At 38.4% G+C, this 23195-nt stretch overlaps 1 protein-coding gene across 1 annotated transcript; it reads left to right on the top strand.

The window, feature by feature from the left end:
* Positions 1–21312: 21312 nt before the first annotated feature.
* LOC121946499 (probable N-acetyltransferase CML5) lies at positions 21313–22979 on the top strand. Its single transcript, XM_042491084.1, has 2 exons — positions 21313–21331; positions 21885–22979. The coding sequence occupies exons 1-2, from the start codon at positions 21313–21315 to the stop codon at positions 22634–22636; spliced, it is 771 nt and encodes a 256-aa protein (XP_042347018.1). The 3' UTR covers positions 22637–22979.
* Positions 22980–23195: the final 216 nt, after the last annotated feature.

Here is a 23195-nt window from a genome sequence, read left to right as displayed (position 1 = left end):
TTAAGGGGATATGTTGGCAGACATGGAATATAATATAATAAGTATGTTTTCTTTAGTATATAATCACCTGAAAATAAGAATAGTCATGTTTTCGTTACCTTAGAATGAGCTGTTTATATCTACGTGAGAAGCAGGTCCTCGTCTACGAAGATTGCCATGTTGCCAGATTTAGCAGCCCCTCCGGGACGAGCTGAACACCCTTGGAAAAACACTGATTTTTTAAAGTTAACTGCTTATATTAAGGATAATCAGCTCCTGGTAAAAACCTCTTGAACATTTGTATCTTAAGTAAATAAAAAATGTGAGCACACATCAGCAAGTGCTGGGCTAGCGGCCTCTCTGACACGTCTCTGACACGCCAAACAGTGTTGGATACACAGTCATTGTTAACAGTGAAACAGTAATTTGTTAAACTGCTTTATTTAGTTTTTACTCGTTTAAATCACCTGGTCTGTTTGTTTAGGAGATTAAGAGACCTCTGCAGATAATTTGGCTCCTTGTGAAAGCCTCCTGAACAACTGAAGGAATTATAGGTGTCCATGACATCACCTTTTCCAACTGAGCCCCTCCCCTTTAAAACTATTGAGAAGATCAAACAGCAAAGACAGAAATAACTATGGTGAGATACCCAAAAATCATGGCCAAAAAGCATTTGTTCATGTTTGACCTATTTGCTTACATTAAAAAGCTGAGAAAGTATTTTTAGGGCCTTTGATAAATTAAATATGACGCTGTTTGGCAGATTTTCTTACAAAACAATACAATATTAGAGTTGGGAACAACATTAGTAATGTATAACTGTGACGGGCTGTGTATGATTTGCCAACCACTCTTACTCTGAGATATAATATTTGACATAAAGCAATGTTTGATCTTACTCATTTATGATGTCTTGTTTAATTCTACTTGGCTCTGGCAGCCTGGATTAAATGTTGAATGGGACTATCTTGACTAGGTTATAAAGATGTGCTTATGTTTTCCATCTGTAAAACTGATTCTGTCCATGAAGCATGCTGTGTATCTCCGGCAGGATTGGGAGTGGAATCGGTTGGTCTCTCAAGTTGCTTTTTCTTTCCTATTTCATTTTTGGCTTTTGAAAGATATTGGTCTCAAATGCCATTCACTGTGGAGAATCATTCCTCCTGTGCTTATGTCATGAGGACATTTGATTTAATAATTCATATATTTTTGTTTAAACTTTAAAGGTCCCATATTATGCTCATTTTCAGGTTTATATTTGTATTTGGGGTTTCTACTAAAACATGTTTTCATTCTTTCATGTTTCAAAAAACAATTTTTTTTTCATATTGTCGTCTTCAATGTACCTGTAACGCTCCGTTTTAGAACCTGTCTTTTTAAGCCCTGTTCCTATTGGTCGGTGTTTCCCACTCTTTTACATCTGGGCTGCATTCAGCCCCGACAAAACGTAGCAAAACATTTATTTAAATAGAAACAGTGATGCGTTGAACGGCCTGTTGTGTTTTGCAGGCACACTGCCTTTTAAAACCGCAGAGTTTATTCAGTTCAGTTCAAAGGGCTTTTTTGGCATGCACTGAAAACATATGTTTTCATTACCAAAGCAAGTGTGACATGTAAACGAAACATGTAAGTACAAAAATTAAGCTCTACTAGACATTCGTTTTTATACAGGTCACTGCTGATTTGATATCACCTCTAACACCCACCAAATGGGAGAAATTATACCTCAAAGCCTGTTGCACAACATTTCACACCGTTTCAAGGAAATTTGTCGTTTAATCCGGAAACCGTAGCAAAACGGTGCAAAACATTTTGAGATATAATGTGCCCTTGCTCTCTCAGCATCTCTGCACCATCATAACAGCTGGGAAATGACTGTAACAACAGTGTAACTGCAGTTTCTACCTTCATATAGTCTGGTTGTAACATCACAACTTCACCATAGTCCTGACGGCTTGTTTAAAGGCAGTTTCTTAATACAGACTGTGCATTTTACTGGGGATTGAGCATTTTGATAATTTAACAATATTTACATAACACCTAGAACATTTGACAATATGACTTTTTTTAAAACATTTTTGTAGGGACAGTGATGTTACCCTGTACAGAAAAATAGTGTTGCATGTAATATGTTGTTGACTGGAACTCACTATAGATCAGATGCACATGGTTATATACGGGATATTTATTATAGGACAACAATGACAAAACATCTGCTTACAATAACATTCCTGCTGCTATGATTGTAAATGTTGTGACCTTTCCTGCATTATCTGCTGAAGGTTACAATTTCAGCATGCTATTATGCGCAGAAACCTGAGCTACTTTTGAATGGCATAGACTTTCCTAGATGCTACCCTCTGTAGCGAGGTAAATATGTATAACCTAGCCTACGAGAGCGATGTGTCTGACATTACTGTGAACTATCTGGCAGGCGAGCCCATTTATAAATGTAAAAACAAAGTATTTAATATTAATCCTGGCTGGAATGAGTACCATGAAAGGCCTTTTTGCTGTGGGTTGAGGCAGGGAAAGTTAAGCATGAGCTCCTTTGTGGGCTTAAAAATGAGCCAGTGCAAGATTTAAATATGATCTGGACTTCATTAAATGGAATGAGAGAACTGCGAGGGCTGACTTGCTTTGCCAGAAAAGCATCGCAAAGTAAAACTTCTAAAGAATTTTTGGAAAGAGGTCGAATTATGAATAACAGTACTGATGGTGTTGATTTCACTGAGGGCCTGATAGTGAGACTAATAAAGTATCTAAAGCTTAAACTGTCACTAAGCTTAAAGGAACAGCTCACCCCAAAATCAAACTCCACATTATTTTTCTCTTACCTGTAGCGCTTTTTATCAATCCAGATTGTTTTGTAAGTTGCAGAGTGTTGGAAATATCACCCGTAAAGATGTCTGCCTTCTCTTTATTATCATGAAACTAGATGGCGTATGGGCCCGGTAATGCGGATGATGCAGGTACGCCTCCGTGTTGTGTCCAGATCTTCATAATACATCTATAACACCCTAGTTAGTGGCAGAGTAGAGACGAAGATGACTGAAGTTCTTGGTTATAGACCTTTACCAACATCTGGCAAAGAAAATAGAAACAGCAGCAAAACAAGAAATGATACCCCGTTTTTTTGAAGCACCAGACCAGGAATTACACATTGCACCTTTAAATTGAGGTAACACTTGAATTCATCCTTTTTTCATCATCACTTATCTCTAAATTGTTGGCAATATACGGCTGATGCTCGCAGCACCCAGAAATTGCAGAGTAAAAAAAAAATCTAGGTTGTCTTTCTTCAAAGACTTTGAAAACATCACAGTTAAAAATACGCAGACAGAGACAGGCTCAGTGAAAGCAAATGAGGTTAACAGCCGCTCCCCACCTCTGCTGTGAGAACTGATTAGGAAAAACATTGTTTGATACACAGATATGTTACAGTATCAGAAACAAGTCTACGTGTCTTTTTGGCGTGATGTCACATCTGTCCTGTGATAGAACAACATCAGGCAGCTTAAAGTTATTTTGACATTCGTGTGCAGTGTAATAAACACTTGTTTTACACACCACAGCTGCTCAGTGACGGATCACTGAGGTTTGCAAGCATTTTCCAAGAAAAATCGTTTGAATTTTTCTCCAAACGTGTGAACACTTATTAAAATATTCATCGATTTACATCGTGCAACAATTCTTTTCATGCAACGTCCAACCTGCCCCACAGGGACTCAGCCACATTGCCGGTTCAAAGAGATGCGCAGAGAGATAAAGCAGTGAGGTTCAAAAAAGCACAACTGAAAGGTGGAAGATATATGTCACGATGAAGGAGGGTGGAATTCCCAGGATGAGATCATTTTTGATACTTGCTTAGAGCCTCTTTAGGCAGGAAACACTCTAACCCACATCAGCAAATGAGGTCAGTCTGTTGATATCGTGTGAATGTTGCAAAGCAGGAGTATCTTCACATCTGGAGATTCATTACATGGTTTAAAGGGCTGAGCTGCAACTAAAGCAAAGCTGATAATATGAGACAAAGTCAACTAATTACACAGATTTCCTGATCAGCTGAGATAATGATATTTTCCCATTGTTGCATATCTTATCTCACACCAAGGGCATTGGATTCATTTCAGCGTTGGTGGGGACACATTAAGTCGGGGTCTGGTGGGAAATTTTGAGCGTCAAACACTTCATTTTCTTGCATTTTAGTGACTTTTATGCACCAACTTACGGTGGAAATGTCTGTTTATGTAAAGAAAAACACAAAATCCTGTTTATAGGAGAATATTAAAATTATAAAATGGGCTATAAAGGAAAATAATGCAATATTTTACATTATATCACATCTATTAGAATGCTCATCTACATATTTATTCTCCTGTAGATGAGCTTTCTCATTTAATGTTATCCCTGCTGAGTCAACACACATGTAGGAATAAGTAAGTTAGCCATCCTTTTTTTGTGTCTTGTTTGAGAATGTTAGCTCTTTAAATGTGCATTTAGCACCTATTCACATCAATGATGAATTAATCAGTTTTAATTAATTTGTAAATCCCTGGACTTGAATAGCTAATGTGTTTCAACAAGATTTCTTCTCATGTTCAACTCAAGAATATTTATATTTTGAGACAGAAGTTGTAATATTACTACTATAGCTACTAATTAGTATAATATTAATAATAATATTAATAATAATAATGATAATAATAGATTGGTTAATAAAATATATTTTAAGGCATTAAAGTCATAATGTTTCAATAAAAAATTTGACCTGCCCTGTGGTCTGCTGTGCATGACGTTAATGCTCTGCTGATATGGTAGTATCCTCTTCAGACCGTCTGACAGACACAGAGCCATGTTTTGGACTCTTTCTGGATGAGGCAAACTTTAATTAAGCGGCTGTGCGCTGCTCTTCATTCAAGGTGGAATACCAAAACTAACTGAAAACCCTTTTGATGAGGCTTAATACGGGATCATCCCTGTTGAAAAATCAAATGCACTATCCCTTAGTATATCAATGCAAGGTGCAATTTGTCCCATATTTTCATGCACATAACTATTAGAATGAGGGCAATGCAAATGAGTTTACTCAAATATTGGTAGGGACGTGTCCCTACTGTCTGTGTGCAAAACCACACGTTTCATACTGCACTTAATGCAGTTTCTAAAGATGCTTCTGCAGATCTCCTCAATCAGTTCAGTTCATTTTAGGTAAAGTGACATGGCGTCATAGTTAATATATACAATTTATATCAAAGAGGTAACCTCCGAGGCCGTAAAAAATTAAGCCAAATGTGCCAAATACTGAAAATCACTAAATGGCCACTTAAGGCTGGCTCCAAAACAGAGTCAACCCCATAGACCCTCATGTGAGAAATGTCCAACTAAACAGCAGAAACAAAAAAGTTTACAGCCTGGTACAAAACAGTCAGTTGAGGGGGAATTTTTATGTAACTCACCCATTTAATGTTAGTAAGGCTTTAAGTTATGCATAATTTAGAGTGGGGCGTTTGAGTGGCAGGGGAGGTGTCCCCTCGCTCCTCCTCAGCTCTGATCTTTTGTCCAAATATGGTTACTTTTGTATCCAAAAAGCCAAGATCGCAACGGCTTAAATGCTGACCTCAAGGCTTCAAAACAGCAGTCCACAAACATTTGGTGATGTCACAGTAGCTACTTTCAGTTTTTATATTGTCTATGTTAAAAACATATTTAAAACTTGCATCAAGCAGACCTAAAAAAAAAACAAAAAAAAACACAGATTTCTCTCACAGCACTTAAAAAACACTTATTTATCATGATTAAAACTTTTCTCCTGCACCAGAGTTGTTGTCTTAAAAGTTTATTTCAACATGTAAACAACTTTTAGGATTAACCAGTGCATCAGTTATGCTGTTCTCTACCTTATCCAGTCTACACATACATTTATACATAAGATTCCTTATCACTGTCTTACCTGTAGGTGCATTTATTTTGATAAATGACTTGCATTATAAATCTTGTCATACACAATAACTTCAGACTGCAGCACTCTGCATACTGCAACTTTTATACCAAAGATGAGCACCATGGGGATTCAGCAAGGTCTGAATAATCTTGAACATCAGAGAAAATGTGAAATTCACATATGCTTGTTGTTATGTACAATGTTGATCATATTTTCACCATCAAATATATTTGACCTCACTCCTCACCTAAAGAGTGTTTCCCACTTCAGGGAATATTGCATTTCTATCATTTGCGAAAATAATTGCCTGTTTGCTTAACCTGCTAAACATCAATTTTCCACCAAATTCAACATGTGTATGCTGTTTTTTTTAAAACCTATAAAAAAGCACTAAAAATAAGCAACAGACTGCTTTCCTTTGCTAGAAGACCAGAGCGATGTACAGGCAATTGACAGTTGGTAATTGTAGCCTGTTCTCACTCCAAACTCGTCATATACTCTGTCAGTGGTTTTCGTGTACGAGCGTGACATAAAAAGCCACCTTCTGCGTCCAACCGAATGGTGTCAGAGGAGAACGCGCTCAAACAGAAAAGATTGCATAGTTATTATACGCTGGCGGACGTCCTGATGGCACCAGGCGCGTCCACATGCAACGTTGTACGGGCAGCGTCACTCAATAACGCAGCCTGATGGAACCAGGCATGGGCTCATCGTCAGTGTCAGGTAATAACGTTGCCAGTAACCACATCATATAAGGGGTATGAGTGAGCTTATAGGGCGGCGGGATGGGAGGTTGATGGTTCATACAAACAACTGACTTTCGAGCAGGAGTCCGGAGTTAGCTTCCTGTGTGGATGTATGTGTGGCACTATGTGATGAGTTGGGATGAAAACGTTTTGATAATTGACACATAAATGCTCATTTTTTTCATTTTCTGGTTGAAGTATTCCTTTAAGATATTGACATATTTCCAAAGAAGATATGTAACATTTTTTGATCCAGTGAACCCTTTATTTTCTCCACTAAGAGAGGACCCATCCATATTAACAAGGCTGTAATACCAACCAAACAGAATAGTTCAACTACCCTGAAGACCCAGAGCCCTGGGGACTCCCTTACCCCCCCCCCCCCCCCCCCCCCTTCACTCTGCATATCACTTGACTTGTGGTCATTTAATTAGAAGTTAAATCTTTAGAAGTGCTGGTTGAAGGACTCAACAGTGATTCTAATCTTTAAACTAAGCTCATCAGCTCCTGGCTCTTACTTCATAGTTAATGAACAGACTTGGAGTGGTATCAATATCCTCTCCTAACTCTTGACATTAAAGCAAATAGAGCAAATAAAGCACTGCTACAAAAAGGTGTGTGACATAATGCATGACAGCTGCGTGTGCCAATCAGTGTGCTGACGATCAATGGCGCTGCTCACGATTTGTCAGCCGGGTTTATCAGCGGGAACTCAATACCACAGAGGTCGCGAATACGCAGACTCTGGTTCCAAATGAGCAGCATCGTAGCTCTGCCGGGCCAAAGAATTAATGGCCACGCTTTCTACCGATGTTTTCTAAAGATTAATTTGCTCTCTTCTTTGTTTCCTCAGACTCTTCAAATACGGTCAGACACCGTGAAAAACTACAACAAAAATAAAAAACATTAAAGTTTGAAAAACATACATTTTCCACTCACTGGCAATCTAGCGTCCATGTTTAAGCAGTCCAAACACCATAATCCAAATATGATCATAACCTGGAAAAGTTAAAGGTTATTCGTGTATATGTAACCGCACTGAATCACTGCTTTGAGACCTCCATTTTGGCCTACTGTTATTTAAATACATTTTTGATAATCTGTTACTTAACCCTTTTTCCCTGTTTCTTTTGTTGCCATTGATTAAATGTTTGTTGAAATATGATGTTATGTTGATCCACTGCTTAGCTAACAGCTGAGAGGCAGAGAGACAGCGGAATAAACAGCATGTAGACCAGCATATTTTATAATTTAACTTAATGAATTAAGCTTCTATTTCAAACAAACCAGAGTCAGTGATTGCTGGAACAGTAGACTTAATCCAGTAAATCCAACAATCCTCAATTCCTCTAAACAAGGCAATGGAGATCATGCACAAAAGACGTCTCTCCATTCCTCATACTTCTACTACATCTGTAATACGTTTGTTACTGCAGAGCCTCACCTCAGTGAGTTTGCAGGTTGACACAGTCAGTTTATTTATATGGACGTTAGCCTGCTACAGTGGTTACCTGAGAGTACTCCAGGAATGAGTCCTAAAACTCAAAAATCTGTTTCAGCACTTCGGTTCCCTCGTCTTAAAGGCAGTGGGTTTTTAGGACGGGTTTTTGGTTAAAAATATGAAATAAGGTCCGTGGTTAACACAAGCTGAAGAGACTTTTACTTTTTGTTATTTGACATCAAATATTTCAGTAAATACCCCACTTGTAAACTCTGAAGCTTTTTTGTGTCTTAAAAAGAGAAGCTGCTAACAAGTGACAAAATGAAACTACACAACATCATCAAGCTGAACCGAGCCGAGCACGGCTTAAGATTGTCTCGGTGAACTAAACATGCAAGTATCATAACCATTTTATTTTCTGCAATAATCCAAAGTCTAATAGAAAAATCCCATAGGCTTTTTGACGAGGGAACCCGCACGACATTAGCTCCCGGGTTGGCCTACAGAAAACATCATCCCTGGGGCACTCTGTGGATACAGTACATTAAAAAAATAGCTGCCATTGTGATGATCCTGTTTGTTGATTTGAATGGGAATTCCTGTTCTATTCCCATTCTATTTTTATGGTCGATGCATAGAGAGTACTCATATTTTTGACATTTTATTACATTTTAGTGAGTTTACTTTAGAGACTTTTGTTGTTACATTCTACCTATGTGTTTGTACATTGTAGTGTAAAAGGTTATGAATCTTTTATCCACCACTGGCCATATGGAGCCAATGTTTTCTGCCCAATAACACTGTAAATCCAGGGATACAAGTGCGGGTACTTGCTGGTACAACCTTAATTGAATTTCTCAATATGAAAGTAACTTAAGCCACATGACCTCTGATGATCCGAACCATCTGACAACAGGATGCTGCAGTTGCTGTTGCACCTGTCTCACTAATTATAATTCCTCTCAGAGGTGGAGGTACAGTGTTTAAATTGGCTGGAGCAGAGGTCACTTTACTGTACAGCTGTGATGTGTAGCAGGACACCGGGGTGAGGATGCCTTATTTAGTTTTGTTTACTTTTTAAAATATCACCCTGTTTCCGGAGCCTCGCCCAAACAGCAATCACTAATAATATTCTCAAAAATACAGTAAATTGACAGAGTAAATTGCTTTTTTTATTCATCCTTTTCAATCTCAGAGTGTAATTTGCATTCTCAAATAGTGCTTTCACCTTGTCAATAGACAAAAGAGTCATGCTTTTATGCACAGTGCATTATGGGATCTGCATTTGTAATATGTTATATCAGAGAAAAATGAGTTGATGCATAGAAACATTTTACACTTTAATCCCCTCTACATCTAATCCAATTTTGGGATACAGTTTGGCAGAGTCCATTAAAAAATCCTCTCAGTCAAACAGGAGGCTGTTTACTTTTAAATGAGCGCCGAGCACTACCAGGTCACGCAAAAATAAATAACTGAAAGTGCCAATAACAGACTCGACTTCCCTGCCGGCACGGCTGTGTAAAATTAAGACCTACATTAAACAGGGCATTCCATCAGATTTCCGTGCATTAACATCAGAAATGGAGGAGTAATGAAAATGACAATATTTAACTTTATGGGTAGAAAGAACACATGAATAGTAATGACATTAAAATGGGTGAACGGTCAAAACCTTCACAAACAGATTTTCTGTGGAGAATCTCAGGATCAGACGAACAGAGAGGTTAACTGGTTGTCGTCAGATGGAGGTTAAATAAAGCCAAGATGTGCAAATCAATGCACTGCTGTCATAACTTATAAAAATAGCTGCAGCACTTCTTTAAATTCAAACTGTGTGTAATCATCACAGGCTTTTCTCCCCAATTATAATGTCTGTGAAAGATTTGCTATGAATCATCTACATAAAGAAATATACTGTTATTTCTTGCATGCAGACACATATGTGTTGATTTCAAAGAGTCTTTAATTAAGGAAAAAAAGATTAAATGTTTAAAGAATTTAATTTCTGCTTTTACCTTTGCTAGTTTTCCACTCAAAGGTCCAGTGTGTAGGATTTAGGGGGATATATCTGCAGAAATGGAATTTAATTAGTAATTAGTATGTTTTCTTTTGCGTGTAATCTACTGAAAATAAGAAATGTGTTTTCAGTACCTTAGAATGAGGTGTTTATATCTATATAGCGAGCTAGTCCTTGCTATGTTGCTGTGTTGCTATGTATCGCCGTGTTGCACTGCCCTGTTAGGCAGGCGTGTTAGAGGAAAACTATACAAATACAAATGGTCCTTTGTATATGTTACATTTAATTTGTGTAGAAAACTTATGATTTCTCACATGCCTCCACAGCAAAGAATCCAAAAAAGATGAACATTCTTGACGATACATAAAAATAGCTACAACACATCTCGTTTTTTTAAAATTCAAACTGTGTGTGATTATCACAGCAGTCTTTTTCTCCCCAATTATAATGTCTCTGACAAGCTGGCTTTGTCTCATCTACATACATAAATGCAGTTATTTCTTGCATGCAGACATGTACCTAAATTGATTTCTCAGAAACTTTAACAGAGAAAAAAAATGATTAATTGCTTAAAGAATTTGATTTATGCTGCTAGTCAGTTTTTTTACTTGAGGTTTTTCAAGTAATTCCTATATTTAGAGTCTCAGTGTTTGCAAGGTCATATAGTAGTAGTCTACTAGCGGTGCAGGTTTCTGTCCTTATTCCACCACATCACCGATTGAGTGAATAAAATATTGTTTGTTTCTATTCTATCTATTTACCTACTTATTTTCTTTTATTTGTCCTCAGTACTGCTTCCTTTATGTTATCACAGTCTTTAAGTTGCTGCTCCTCGGTATGTGCCTTGTCTGAGACAAATCAGTTGTTTAATATAGCCTACAGCCATGTAGGGACTTGTGTTCTTTTAAGCCATGTCCCCAAGTCAGTAATTAACCTTAAACAATACCAGCTTCTCCTAATGAAAAACAAGCCGATGCTTATTCACTGCTTTATCTTGCTGCAAAATCCCTCTATAATCCCCCCCAACATCTCCTGGCATATTGGTGGCTAGGTGGAGGTGGGCAGCTTTTTAAGTGTGATAGATGGAGTTTAGTTTCAGGCTGCTGCTGCTGCAGCTTCCTTCTCTGACCCAGCCGTCCCCAGAGAGCCCGGGATGAGCCTGAGCCACAATATAGTTCTGCTGAAAAGCCTTTTGTTGTCGTTCAATCTGTATTCAGGAGCAGAGCAAACAGACCACCTTTACTCTATGGTTTTTTATAAGATTATTTGTTAGTTTTGTGGAGTTCTTTTATATTTAATTAACAATATTTTTATAAGGAAGGAGCAGAAATTCAATATCAATAGTTTATCTCACGTAGATGCCTTAAATAAACATATTTTCTGTGTTGCTCTTGCACTGCCAAATGATACAAATAGACCAAAGTAAAATTATTTTAATGATATGGTTATTTTGCTGCTGGCTCCCACTCTCAAGTTAGACCAATAAACCTTAATTTGGCTTGTGTTGTAATTCCTCTTTCAGACCAAAACATTCAATGAGGATTTAACAAATAAACAGCTGTGTGCATCAAAACTGCATCAGACAGACCTGCAACTATAACTACAACCTACAGAAATAACATTAAATACTTTATTTTTGTGCAAAGTGATAAAATAACTGCCTTTCTGTCAAACTGACACATATAAGAAGCTTCTAGTGTTTAAGATTTGATAGAAAACAGTGACTCTCCAAAGAAAAACAACAGCATTACAGTTATTTCAACAAAACCCTGAAATCTACGTGCTTACAAAAGAGTGACAAAACCCTCTCGCGACCGTATGAACTATGACTTTTATTCATCGGGAGCAAGGAAGGAAGCCCTTGACCTTGTTATAAAACAACAAAGTCCATAGATGGAGGAGGTCAGGATAGATGGATGGGGTCAACAAAACAGTGGACCTTAACTGCTCGTTTTTCTTGTTTTCTATACACAGTCACCATTGGTTTCTTTTAACCATGACCACAATTTTAGTCAAGCCTCAACTGAATAGTTAATTCTATAACCATGATGATTTCTCAGACATAACTAAATTGTTTCTGTGCCTAAACCTAACCAAACCTTAAGCTTAAAGATCATAAAACAAATACGTTTTGGCAGTTTTAGGACCACCATCCTGTAGATAGTGGCATCAGTTCAGAAAGCGCTTCTGTGTGTCATTATAGAGGGAATGGACAATAGTGTATTTTGTCATTTAATTTGTTCATGTTGATTTGCTCGGCATGTGGTCTCTCTGTAGCCTTTTGTTGGCTGATATATCCAAAACCATCTCAGTCCATTGACCCAACTGCCCAGCACCTTGTTTCAGAGTGAAATATTTGTCTATATTTAGTGCTTTTCCTAAAAGGTGTCCCTCATTTTGTGAAAGATATCAGTTAAACTAATAACCTTTCTCCTGAATGACATTTGTTGACAGTCTCATTTGCTATAGTCATGCTTTTCAGAGGATGCATCATTTAAATTTTTATCACCCACTGACACCTTTCTGTACAAACCGCTTCTGGGTAGGCGGTCAGTTCAACATGTAATATTTTAGGTATCTAAAGGTTGATAGTAATGGCAAAATCATGTGTCCTGCAGGTACAAACTGTAAATGTGGTAGCATTGTGAAACAGGGACTGCCCATTGTTGCGATGGCTCAAAATTCCAAAGTCCTGTTAGTCCAAAAATGTTCCACTGGACCATTTCTCCGATAGCCCGTTATCCCAAAAACAAGCATCCATTACTCTGAAGTCCCTTTTCTCCGAGAACCTGCAGTTAGACAACCCAATCACTATAAAAAATGTGTTGTATGGGTCTGTAAACCATGGATACCTTACATTTGTCAGCAAGGCTGTGGTAAAAGTGAGATTAGGTTTAGACACAAAAACACTTTACGGCTCAGAAAAGATCAAGTTTCAGTTTTAAACATCCAAGTTTGATGGTGCAGAAGTCGTTGGAAAGTCAGGGACAGGTTGGTGAAAAACACCCAGATTCTGTGGTTCACACGCCGCTGGAAACGCCACAAAGGATCAGTAAAAACACCTGTGATCGGTGCATGAAATCGGCTGTATAATGGTGCAAAGGTTTAGTTAAAAAACAAACAAAAAAAAAACAGGAGTGTGTATTTAAAACTGGGGCTTTGGAGCAATGGCAATTTGTGTTTTTGGATAACATACTGTCGGAGGAATAGGCTTTTGTCTCATGGGACATTTTTTGGACTAATGGTGCTTCAGAATTTTAGGCCGTTTGAACAGTAGTATGGCACCTCTAAGCACACTTTGCTATCATATAATCATCTTTATTGGGATCCTATTATCATTTTCACCAACATAAACTGATTATGACATGACTCCCATGTCTGTATTATCCCAAAATATATTTTTTTAAAAAGCAAAAGTGAATTGTTATAATAGTCTTCCCTGTAAAACCACAAGGCCAAAAAAATACATAAATAAATAGAAACAAAATAAGAAAGATGCCATGAGAATCTCTAAACACTTTCATGTCAACAGCTCAAACACTTTTTAGGTAACAACATAGCCTTTTCTCTGGCACCTCCCTCGGGCAAAACTTCACATTTTTAGCTTCATGAATGGCAAGGAATAACAAAGATTTACTTTTTGTTTATCCATCCAACTGACTGGTGCACATTTCAAGAGCCTCACAGGACAATTGTGCTTAGAAATCTTTAGTTTGGGTTTCTGTGAAGTCCTCAGTTTTGCATATAAAACCATGAAAAGTCTGTGAGCGTTAGAGGGCAGCTTGGTAATGTCCAGCACTTATCATCACACATTCGCACATTGTTTACAACTGACCCCATCATCACTCTCTAATACAATATGTGTCTAGACAGCTTTCTTGTATTATTCAGTTGAATTTAAAGTACTGTAGCTTCTTAAGGGAGGTTTGTGTCTGTCTGAAATCCTGCCATTTTCAGTATGAAAATTACCTGCAGATTCTCACTTTGAGGTGAGACAATCACTTTTGTCTGCTTCCAGTGGGTAAAATGTCTTAGTGGTTGAAAAAAAGCAGGGCATGACTTGGATTGCGATAAAGCAAGATTATCATAAAAGAAGATTTAAAAGAAGACAACTTTCTGCCGCAGCTCCCTTTCTGTTGTGATTTCAGACTTTCATTATGATTTCTTATCTCCTGTAATCTAAAACACTGTTACAAGATAACCCAAGCATAATGTGCTCCCTGGATTCTCAGTACAAATACTTTGCTCTCTGTGATTAAAAAACAAAACACAAACTCTAAAAATTCACATTCAGGCAACGTAAAACCTCCCAATGCCCTGCTCTCATTTTTTTGTGCAGAAACTTGAAGGAGCTGCCCACAATATATGGATAAATCAACCTTTTCTGCTACAAATTATATTTATATACTAGAGATTTGTACTGACAAATATGTTTTGTGAGAAAACGTAATTGTTTCCTGGATGTTATTCTGTGGCAATGTTTTTTCAAGTGGAGAAATTACACTGTTTATTTACTGCAAAGACTTTTTTAGAAGGTGGTGGTGTAGGTGATTGGTGAGCAAAGTGCAGGACTTTGACACCATCCTGAGGCCTGTGTGTTATTGCATTAAGGGAACAAAACACTTTGGATAAAGTTTGAGAAGGATTGTAGTTTTAGCTAAATTATAATACACAAAATGTCACTTTTCTCATGCTGTTAGTTACTATTGACTTGTTTGATTAAACCTCAAAGGTTAATAGTTTGATATTTGGGGAAATCTAGTTTTCTTGTTGAGAACTGGGATGAGTAGATCGATGCGGCTCTTATATAAGGGTACCAATCTTCTCATCTAACTCAATAAGCAAATTGATATATTTCACAAAATCAGTTTTTCTTTGACCAAGACAAAGTACCGAAACATAGCCATAAGAGAAATTAATCATACTTTAGTTGCAACGAGTGAATATTGTAAAAAAAAAAAAAAGGGATCAACTTTCTGGTTATGTTTATTAGCAACGTTTCCAAATCATGTCTAGTTACAGGCAGCATTATCTCGAATGGATCACAGAAGATCTAACTTTGACTGAAAATATGAATGTTTTCCTTATTTTAATGTACTTATGAAGTTTATCTGGTGACACATTAATCTGGACAAAAAAATTACTCTTATTTGATGATTTTGTGAAGTGGGATTGAGACATAAATAGTAGGGCTGTACCCGAATCGGGATTATGCCAGTGGAGTCGGATTTTCCTGTTTTGAATACAAATATTCAATGATTCTTTGTTGTTGTTGTTGTTTTTGTTTTTCTATAGGAAATGTTTATGTTTGAACTGGCTCATCAAGGCGTTCAGTTTGACATTCATGCTATACAGTAAACAAGCTATTAACTCTTATGAAGGATTGCAAATGTGCAACATTTTTTGCTCAAACTAGATATCAACAAAATCCGGAGACTGTATCGTATTAACTTGCTGTGAGCTGGAAATTCGTTGCTTTTTTACTTTATTGTGCAGTCTCCCTCTCCCTTTGTGCTGCTGCAGCATGTCTGCAACGGCAAAGAGTGAAAGTCAAGAGCACTCACTTGGCAGCAAAATCTGGGGACCAAAACGTTCCCAGAAATACACTGCACAGACTAGTTCAATTTAATCTGTGTGAACTGAACTTTGAGCTCGCTCTTCTTGCGAAGTGTGAATCACCATCAAGACTCTTTATCATTGCAAATTTTAACCCTGTGAGTGTTATGAAGCAGAGTGGGGTTTTTTCGTTTTCCATAGATACTGTATGTCCTGCACTGGGAGAAAGTGCCTTTACGGACGCATAAGGCTAAATAAGATTCCACTCTCGTAGACGAAAATCACAGGTCCAACTCAATATCCATGTTTTACTTTGACAGGGGCACTTTCAGACATCATAAATGCCTGCGCAAATCCAAACATATAATCTATAAGAGCAAATGCATTACTATAATAATGAAAGATGTCTTGAACGAAATGGAAATCTCTGGGGAGTGTATTAGCTCTGCATATATGCACTTTTGAGGCACAAGAAGCCACAAGGAAATTCAGATTCAATTCAGAGTTTCTGGAGAGGCAGTGGGTTGGAAATAAAGTTGTCTGAGGTGTGTTCGAATGATGGCGAGCCACTGGATATATGGGGTAAAAAAACTCAATAATGTAATGGTTTAATCCCTTAATGTCGTAGCTCAATGACAAGCATACCGAACAGGCTCTTTTTCCTACAATCCTCGTGTGCAAGTACATGTCCATGAATAAAAATGCAATTCACTGGGCACTCATGGAACCATTAAAAGTGGAGCTTGCAGTTTGCCTTCAGTTAGTTTCCAGGGCAACTTTAACCTTTTTTTTCTCGAGACTTTTTGTTTCAAGACAATGTGCAATCAACTCTGAAGCACTCTAAACTAATTTTATCAAGTGATATTATTTTCCTGTGACGATGAAGTATTATGTGCTGAAGAAATTTATACCGTGACACATTCATGATGCTCAAATACGACTTGATTAATGCAACAAGTAATGGTCATGACTTTTAGTTTCATTTTTGAACAGTGTCCAACAAACTTGGGAAACTAAATGTAGGTGACATTATTATATTATTCCCATGTTTCCAGACATTTCTTTGTGTGTTGTCTAATCTACATACATACATTCCCTGGCATCAACCCTTACATCACACTGATATTTCTTCCAGTAGTATTAATGTTAAAATGATGTTTTGATCTATCAGGCTGTGCCATCATAAATTTACTGGGCTGTTTGACAGGTGATACTGTTCTCTAGCCCCAACTTGAAACTGCCTCTGAAATCTTCTCTAACCTGAGCTACATTAGCGAGCCACCTAAAAAGGCAGTTTTATTCAGTCCGCTCAGCAGTCAACCATTAATGTTTATCAAGTCCCACCAGTCTTAGCAATAACCACTTATTAACAACCCCTCTGGTACGAGAAACTTTTCATGATCATGTCCCTTGAACACAGTTTCAATATGAAGTTGTGTGTAGGGCTGCAGTCAGTCTATAGGGCATCCTCCTAATAATTGTCGTTTAGTTGAGTTGGGCCCACGACATCAAGAACAGTGTGTTCAAACGTGACAGAACCAGCCCCCCCTTTACTTACACCCACACTCAGCCAAACCAGGTTCTGTCTGTCACATCACCAGCTTTGAGGTTTCATAATTTTTCATGATTTTCCATAATTTTTGTCCAAACCCGACTTGAATCACATCAGCAGTTTTGGGCCGAACCGAGATTAAAAACCATAATTCCCTGTAAACACTTTAATGAAAAGTCAGCTAAAATCTTTCAGCATGGTTATGGACATTTGTGACTCGGGGTGCATTTGTAAGTAGGCACTCCGAGCACCAGAGTGCACTCTGGCACACACCGTGCCATCGATAACTTTGTGGTGCTTTTGGAATATAATGTTTGGTTCAGAGCACCACACTCTGAGCGGCAGTGTATGCTGGAGACGAGGCATCAGAGTGCCAAGCAAAGTGAAAGTGAAACTTAACCATTTGTTAGTTCATATGGAAATAGACTCTAACACAGGAAACTGGTTAGACCCTATAGGCTGAATCACAATGTATATTTACGATAACTTCCAGGTAGAAAATCCTTGCATCACAAACACCAAATAAAATAAGAATGAGAAATCTCAGCCTCAATTAGGTAGTTTTTAGCCACCTAAAATGGGCCCACCTAAAAAAACCCTGCATTGATTGGTTAGTGTGTAAGGTAAAGCACAGCAAATATTCAAATATACCATACACTTACACTGGTATTTTTACGATTTTAGATCACTAGGATATATTTTTCTGCAGCCCCTTTGAGGATAGATTTGATTTATCGAAGATGATAGGAAAGCAAAATAGTGCATAAAATAGTATATATATATATATTCAACTTTGCAGTTACGGTTAAAAATGAAAACATAAATCAACAAATTAGCTGATCATTACTAACCTCAACCTAACTCCTTAACCTGTTTTGAGATGGCAATAATCAACTGCTATTGAAACCTAACTTTGTTCAGGGTAGATGGAGTGAATACAGAGCTGGAGAACATAAGTATGACCCCACAGTGGAAAGCTACAACATTGAAATAACTTCTACATGTAAACAGCAAACCAAATAAGACATAGCTGAATTTTCCATACAGTAAGTGTTTCTAAAGGCTTTATTCAGATGTGATGGGACATTTATGGAAGGAGCCAAAGAAAGGCGAGTGCTGTCTGTTTTCTCACAGGCTGCATTACTGATGGATTTGATAACTTTTGTTGTTCATTTCATACAGAATTTTTTATCAGTCCTGACATTGCACAAAACGTAGAGTGACAAGCCTTTAAAGTTGTTTTTTTTTTTTTTAAGTGGTTAAAGTCTTATTTGCCTACATGCTGTATCTAAAGCATTTTGTTGGATATTCTTTTTATGCTACTCATCCATGACGTTGATGAAAACTGAATTTATAAGGAGGGAAACAACTGATCTGATTATTATTGTGGCTATATGATGTTTTTTAACTCTTTGTTTCTCCACACCGTTTGGGGAAAAATTAATTTTATAGATTGATCTGACATGAGAAGAATCTCAGTGTCTCATAGTTTATTAAACTGATTTATTTTCTGTGTGCATATGAGATTACTCACGCAAGAAATGTACTACTGATCTTAATCAGGCCAACAAGACGTGCATTTTAAATGTTGTTGAAACTGGGTTCTTCTCCACACATCTTAGAGCAGCGTGCAACTGAATCAGGTGCCTGTCAGCTCAAGGACAGCAAACATGAAAGAAAAGGGACTTTCAGACTCTGACGAAGACACGACAGTGTTGAAATGTTACACTGTTTGCACACATAAAGGCTGCTAGTCAATCTGTGTGCTCCAGCTTCGTTGTGCAGGGAAAATCTGTGTATTTAACCTTGTGTTGTAACTTGTACGTTAATCCATTCAATTGTTGTGTTGTGTTACAGAAATGTTTCTTAGTCCGGCTTTGTAAAGTAAAAATTAAGAGTGAGTCACTCAGAATTGAGACCAACATGTTAAAGGCATTGTTTGTAACTTTTAAAATATATTACGTGTTTTTTTTTACTGCCAGTGGGTAAATGAATTGTAGCATAACTTAAAAACTGAGACCTTCCCAAATTTCTCATTTGCTTATAACAGTCTGTGGACTGACTTCAATATAGAGGCAAACTCGAGTCAAACTTCTCCCAACGCCATGCTGCATCTCTCTTCAGGTCCACTACAGTGGCACATTGTGCAGCAGCAGTGAACTTAGCAAACGGCTGGCACCCACCACAACACAGAGTCCACACAGGCTGTTTCTGTCATACATTTCAGTGTTTCCCACAGAACTACGGTGTATGTGAGGCAGTGTCAGGGGGTTGTTGAATGTCTGTGTGTGTCTAAATTGAGAGGCTTTGGCTGGTCAGTGAGCACAGCGCATGCAGGGCTCTCCGTGAGTTATATTTTCCTTCAGCAGCAGTTTGTGACTTGTGGGGTGGATATTTGATCTGTCGATCTGTTTAAAGCTGATCGACTGATGATTATGATTGATGGATGAGAGGAGGAGTTTCTGCAGAGGCAAGTGAATGCAAACTTTCAGACCCAGGCAATTAACGATTAAGTTTTACTCACACTGCAACTGCCGTTCTCCGGCTGTTCCCAGAGTACGCTCTACACTCCGAGAGTGCGGTGCAACAGTATATAAGCGCACCTTATGAATGGTCCAGCTTCAAAAATATAAAGTCAATACATGGCAGCAGTTATTTGAAGTAAATGAATGTGTTGGAAACCCTAAATATTGTATCGTATCTTAAGTATCTTGATAATATCGTATCATGGGCCCTGTGGTGATTCCCACCCCGACCAGCTAGCTGTAAAGCTGCGTTGAATGGATTTGTCATTGTTTGCTTTGTAACGTCAGCTGAAGTAATTCACATATGGCAAACCATTGAAATCATGCAGTCACTGGTCCAAATGAAAGATCTGAACATTGTACGTAATAACATTATTTTAAATATGACTCTAATTTAATTTTTTTCATTATTCTGTCAACAAGAAGCCTGTTAATCCAGCCAGTCTTTGTCTCTGTTGTGGTCGATGCAGGTGTTTGCTCGTAGCTACAGAAGATGCTGACTGCAGTTCACTGAACGACCTTGGAGAAGGATTTTCTGAAAGTTACATAAAGAGTCTTTAAATCCCTTTCACATTAATCAAACTGGATGCATGTTTGAAAGGCACTTATGATTTTTTTTTTAATCATACAGCCCACTATATGTAAACAGAAGAACTAAAATATACTCACCAATTGTGATTTCAAAGAGGCTTCACTTGCACTTCAGAATTCACATTGAGGCTGTGAAATGGTTTGAGAAACTTCCAGAGTTTTTGACCTTCTAGCACTCCCAGATTCATGAGGCAGCGCTATTGATTTAAACAGGTGTAAAGGCCCTTCTCCTGCCAAGGAAATTTAATCATGTCAGAGGGCCACCGGGTTATTGCACACGACACTGTCACCGACGCCATAGGACACTTTTATGTCACGGGGGCTAGACAATATTAATTTTACTTTCACCTTATATTCCGGAGGAAGAAGCGGTGTTGATATCCACGGCAGCTTCCTGAGAGAACGCCACCAAAACTGAAGCACTGAAAAAGAGGATAATAAGAACATTTTTTCTTGGAAATATCTATGAAGTGCCCGAACGAGCTCTGGATTCACATTCTGCTCATATTCTGACTAAACGTATTCAAGATCTGTGCTCATCCTCCTTGAGAAATCCATTGATAGAGTTCTTTACTCTGTTGACTAAGCTAATTAAGTTTTTAAAAAATACTCTTCGTTTCATAATCAAAGCAACACTGTGATTAATTTCAATTAAGCAGAAAGCGTGCTTCCTTAAAATCACTGTCATTGCAGTGTAGCTATTAAATTTCTTATATAATCAATATGTTCAACAATTAGTAGCAGTTATACTTCAAAGTCATTAGAGGTCCACAAGTATTCCCTGTGTGTGTGTGTGTGTGTGTGAGTGTGTGTGTGTGTACTCATAGGTGAGCATGCTCAGACTCATTTCAATCCCTTTTGTGAATGGCTGATTATCACAATCCGTGGCTTAAGTTCAGGGGGAGCAACAGTGTTAAGTCCTTCAGAGTGAGCGAAAGACGAGGGGGAAAGAGTCGGCATGGCCCAGAAAAATAACTGTAAGTTGATGTTCTGATTATGTTAATATTTTATACTTTTTTTTTTTTTTTTTAGTAGTCGAGTTGATTACAAACAAGAGCATTAATAAGACAGCTAGGGTGTGAATGAATGGCACTACTAACATGCCTAGATGACACGTAACACATTTCCCTGAAACCAAAGACCTTTTGTTTGTTGCATCAGTATTCTCACCTTGCTTTGATTTCCATTTGTCTGCATTTTTTAAGGCTTATTGTATCGCATCTCGCCACTCTTGAAATCTTAAGAGAAATAATGCTTTGATAATTGTAATTGCGATTTTTATTCCTTTTTTTTTGACCTCAGGTTGTCAAGTGCCAGGCTTTTATATTCATGTGGAATAGAGTTAAATTAGAAATGAAAAGGGTTAGATTCTGTAAGAGGTGTATTGATTCTTTTTTTCCCCCCCTTAAAAACAAGTTACGTGATTGTATTGAGCCCATTGTGCAATCCTGCAGGAATTTCTTATTGCAACAAGAGGCAGATTAGCCTCACTGAGCTCTCTCTTTCCTTCTCTCCCTCTCTGACATACAGTTCAGTTCTCCATCAGGGAATATAGACCCTCAGACGAACATGTGGTCATGTCGCTCTTCCGTGACGGGATACTGGAACATGTATACCCGGCTTTCTTCAAGGCCTTGAGCCACCCAGACCATGTTGGCATTGCTCTGAGCATTTCCATGGCTGGCTATGTGCTGGGAGGCAGCTCCTACTTCCAAGCTTTACTCTTTGGCAGTGCATGGGCTGGCCTCCTTTATTACTGCTGCCACGAGATCTACGAAGGCTACATGTTGAGGAGGCTGGGCACAGATATGGCTGACATTCCAGCCAGCTACCTGGAAAACCCTGATAACGGTTTCTGGGTGGCGGAGGCGGACGTCAACGGCGAGTCAAAGGTAGTGGGAATAGTGGCGGTGACTGGGAAGAGTGGAGGGGAGGAAGGTGAAAGGTTTGATGACAGGAACGGAGGAGCGATGGGAGGAGGCACAGAGTTCGCCCAAGATGCTGGTGATGGGAGTTACGGCGAGATTTCCCACATGGTTGTGGCGTTTCAGTGGCGCCACAAAAAACTGGGTTCGCAGCTGATGAGGAAGGCACTTGATTTCTGCAAAGAGCAAGGATACACCCGCCTCGTCCTGGACATCAGCTCGCCACAGACGACGGCCATTTCCCTGTACCAGAAATTCGGCTTTGTTCAGACCGCATCCCACAATAACACGCACGCTAACCGCTGGTTCTCCAAACTGGCCAGAATAAATGTGATGCGAATGGAGAAGTTCATTTGATGGACTTTAGACCTCAGCACCTGAAACAACCTCAACTGTACATTAAGAATGAGGCAGTCATCCTCCAAAGTAAGACCACATAGGTCGTTCTTACAAGCGGAAATAAAAATCCGTATTTAAAATTTTTGTCCGGCAGCAACCTTGAGTTGTGGTATTAATTATTACAGGCAACACATTCTCATCCAAACACGTCAAATATCCCCCCTTGGTCAGTGCCGTTCAGGACTACATATAACGAGCTGGGTATTCCCTTATGATTGTTTTTCATGTTCCAGGACAGCGTGTCAGTTAAATGCACTGCGTCACTGAAAATGTACAGCTTCTGCTCGTTAAATGCATATAGTCTTTCTCAAAATAAACTTCCAGCCTTGGTAAAACACCTCATATTTACATTTATTTCCTTGTGGAACAAAAGCTCTTGGTTATGTTTAGAAAAAACATCATGGTTTGGGTCAATATTCATACAAGAAGCAGACAGCGGGCTTCCAGATGAAAGTTCAGGGTTTGTTGGACACATCCTCCGCCCCTTCCACCTGTCTCATAGTGACTTTCCAGCTCC

This window comes from Plectropomus leopardus, chromosome 8, assembly GCF_008729295.1.
Source record: "Plectropomus leopardus isolate mb chromosome 8, YSFRI_Pleo_2.0, whole genome shotgun sequence".
NCBI classification, from domain to species: Eukaryota; Metazoa; Chordata; class Actinopteri; order Perciformes; family Serranidae; genus Plectropomus; species Plectropomus leopardus.
Note: the sequence above shows the minus strand (reverse complement) of the source record. Positions and strands in the feature narration are given on the sequence as shown.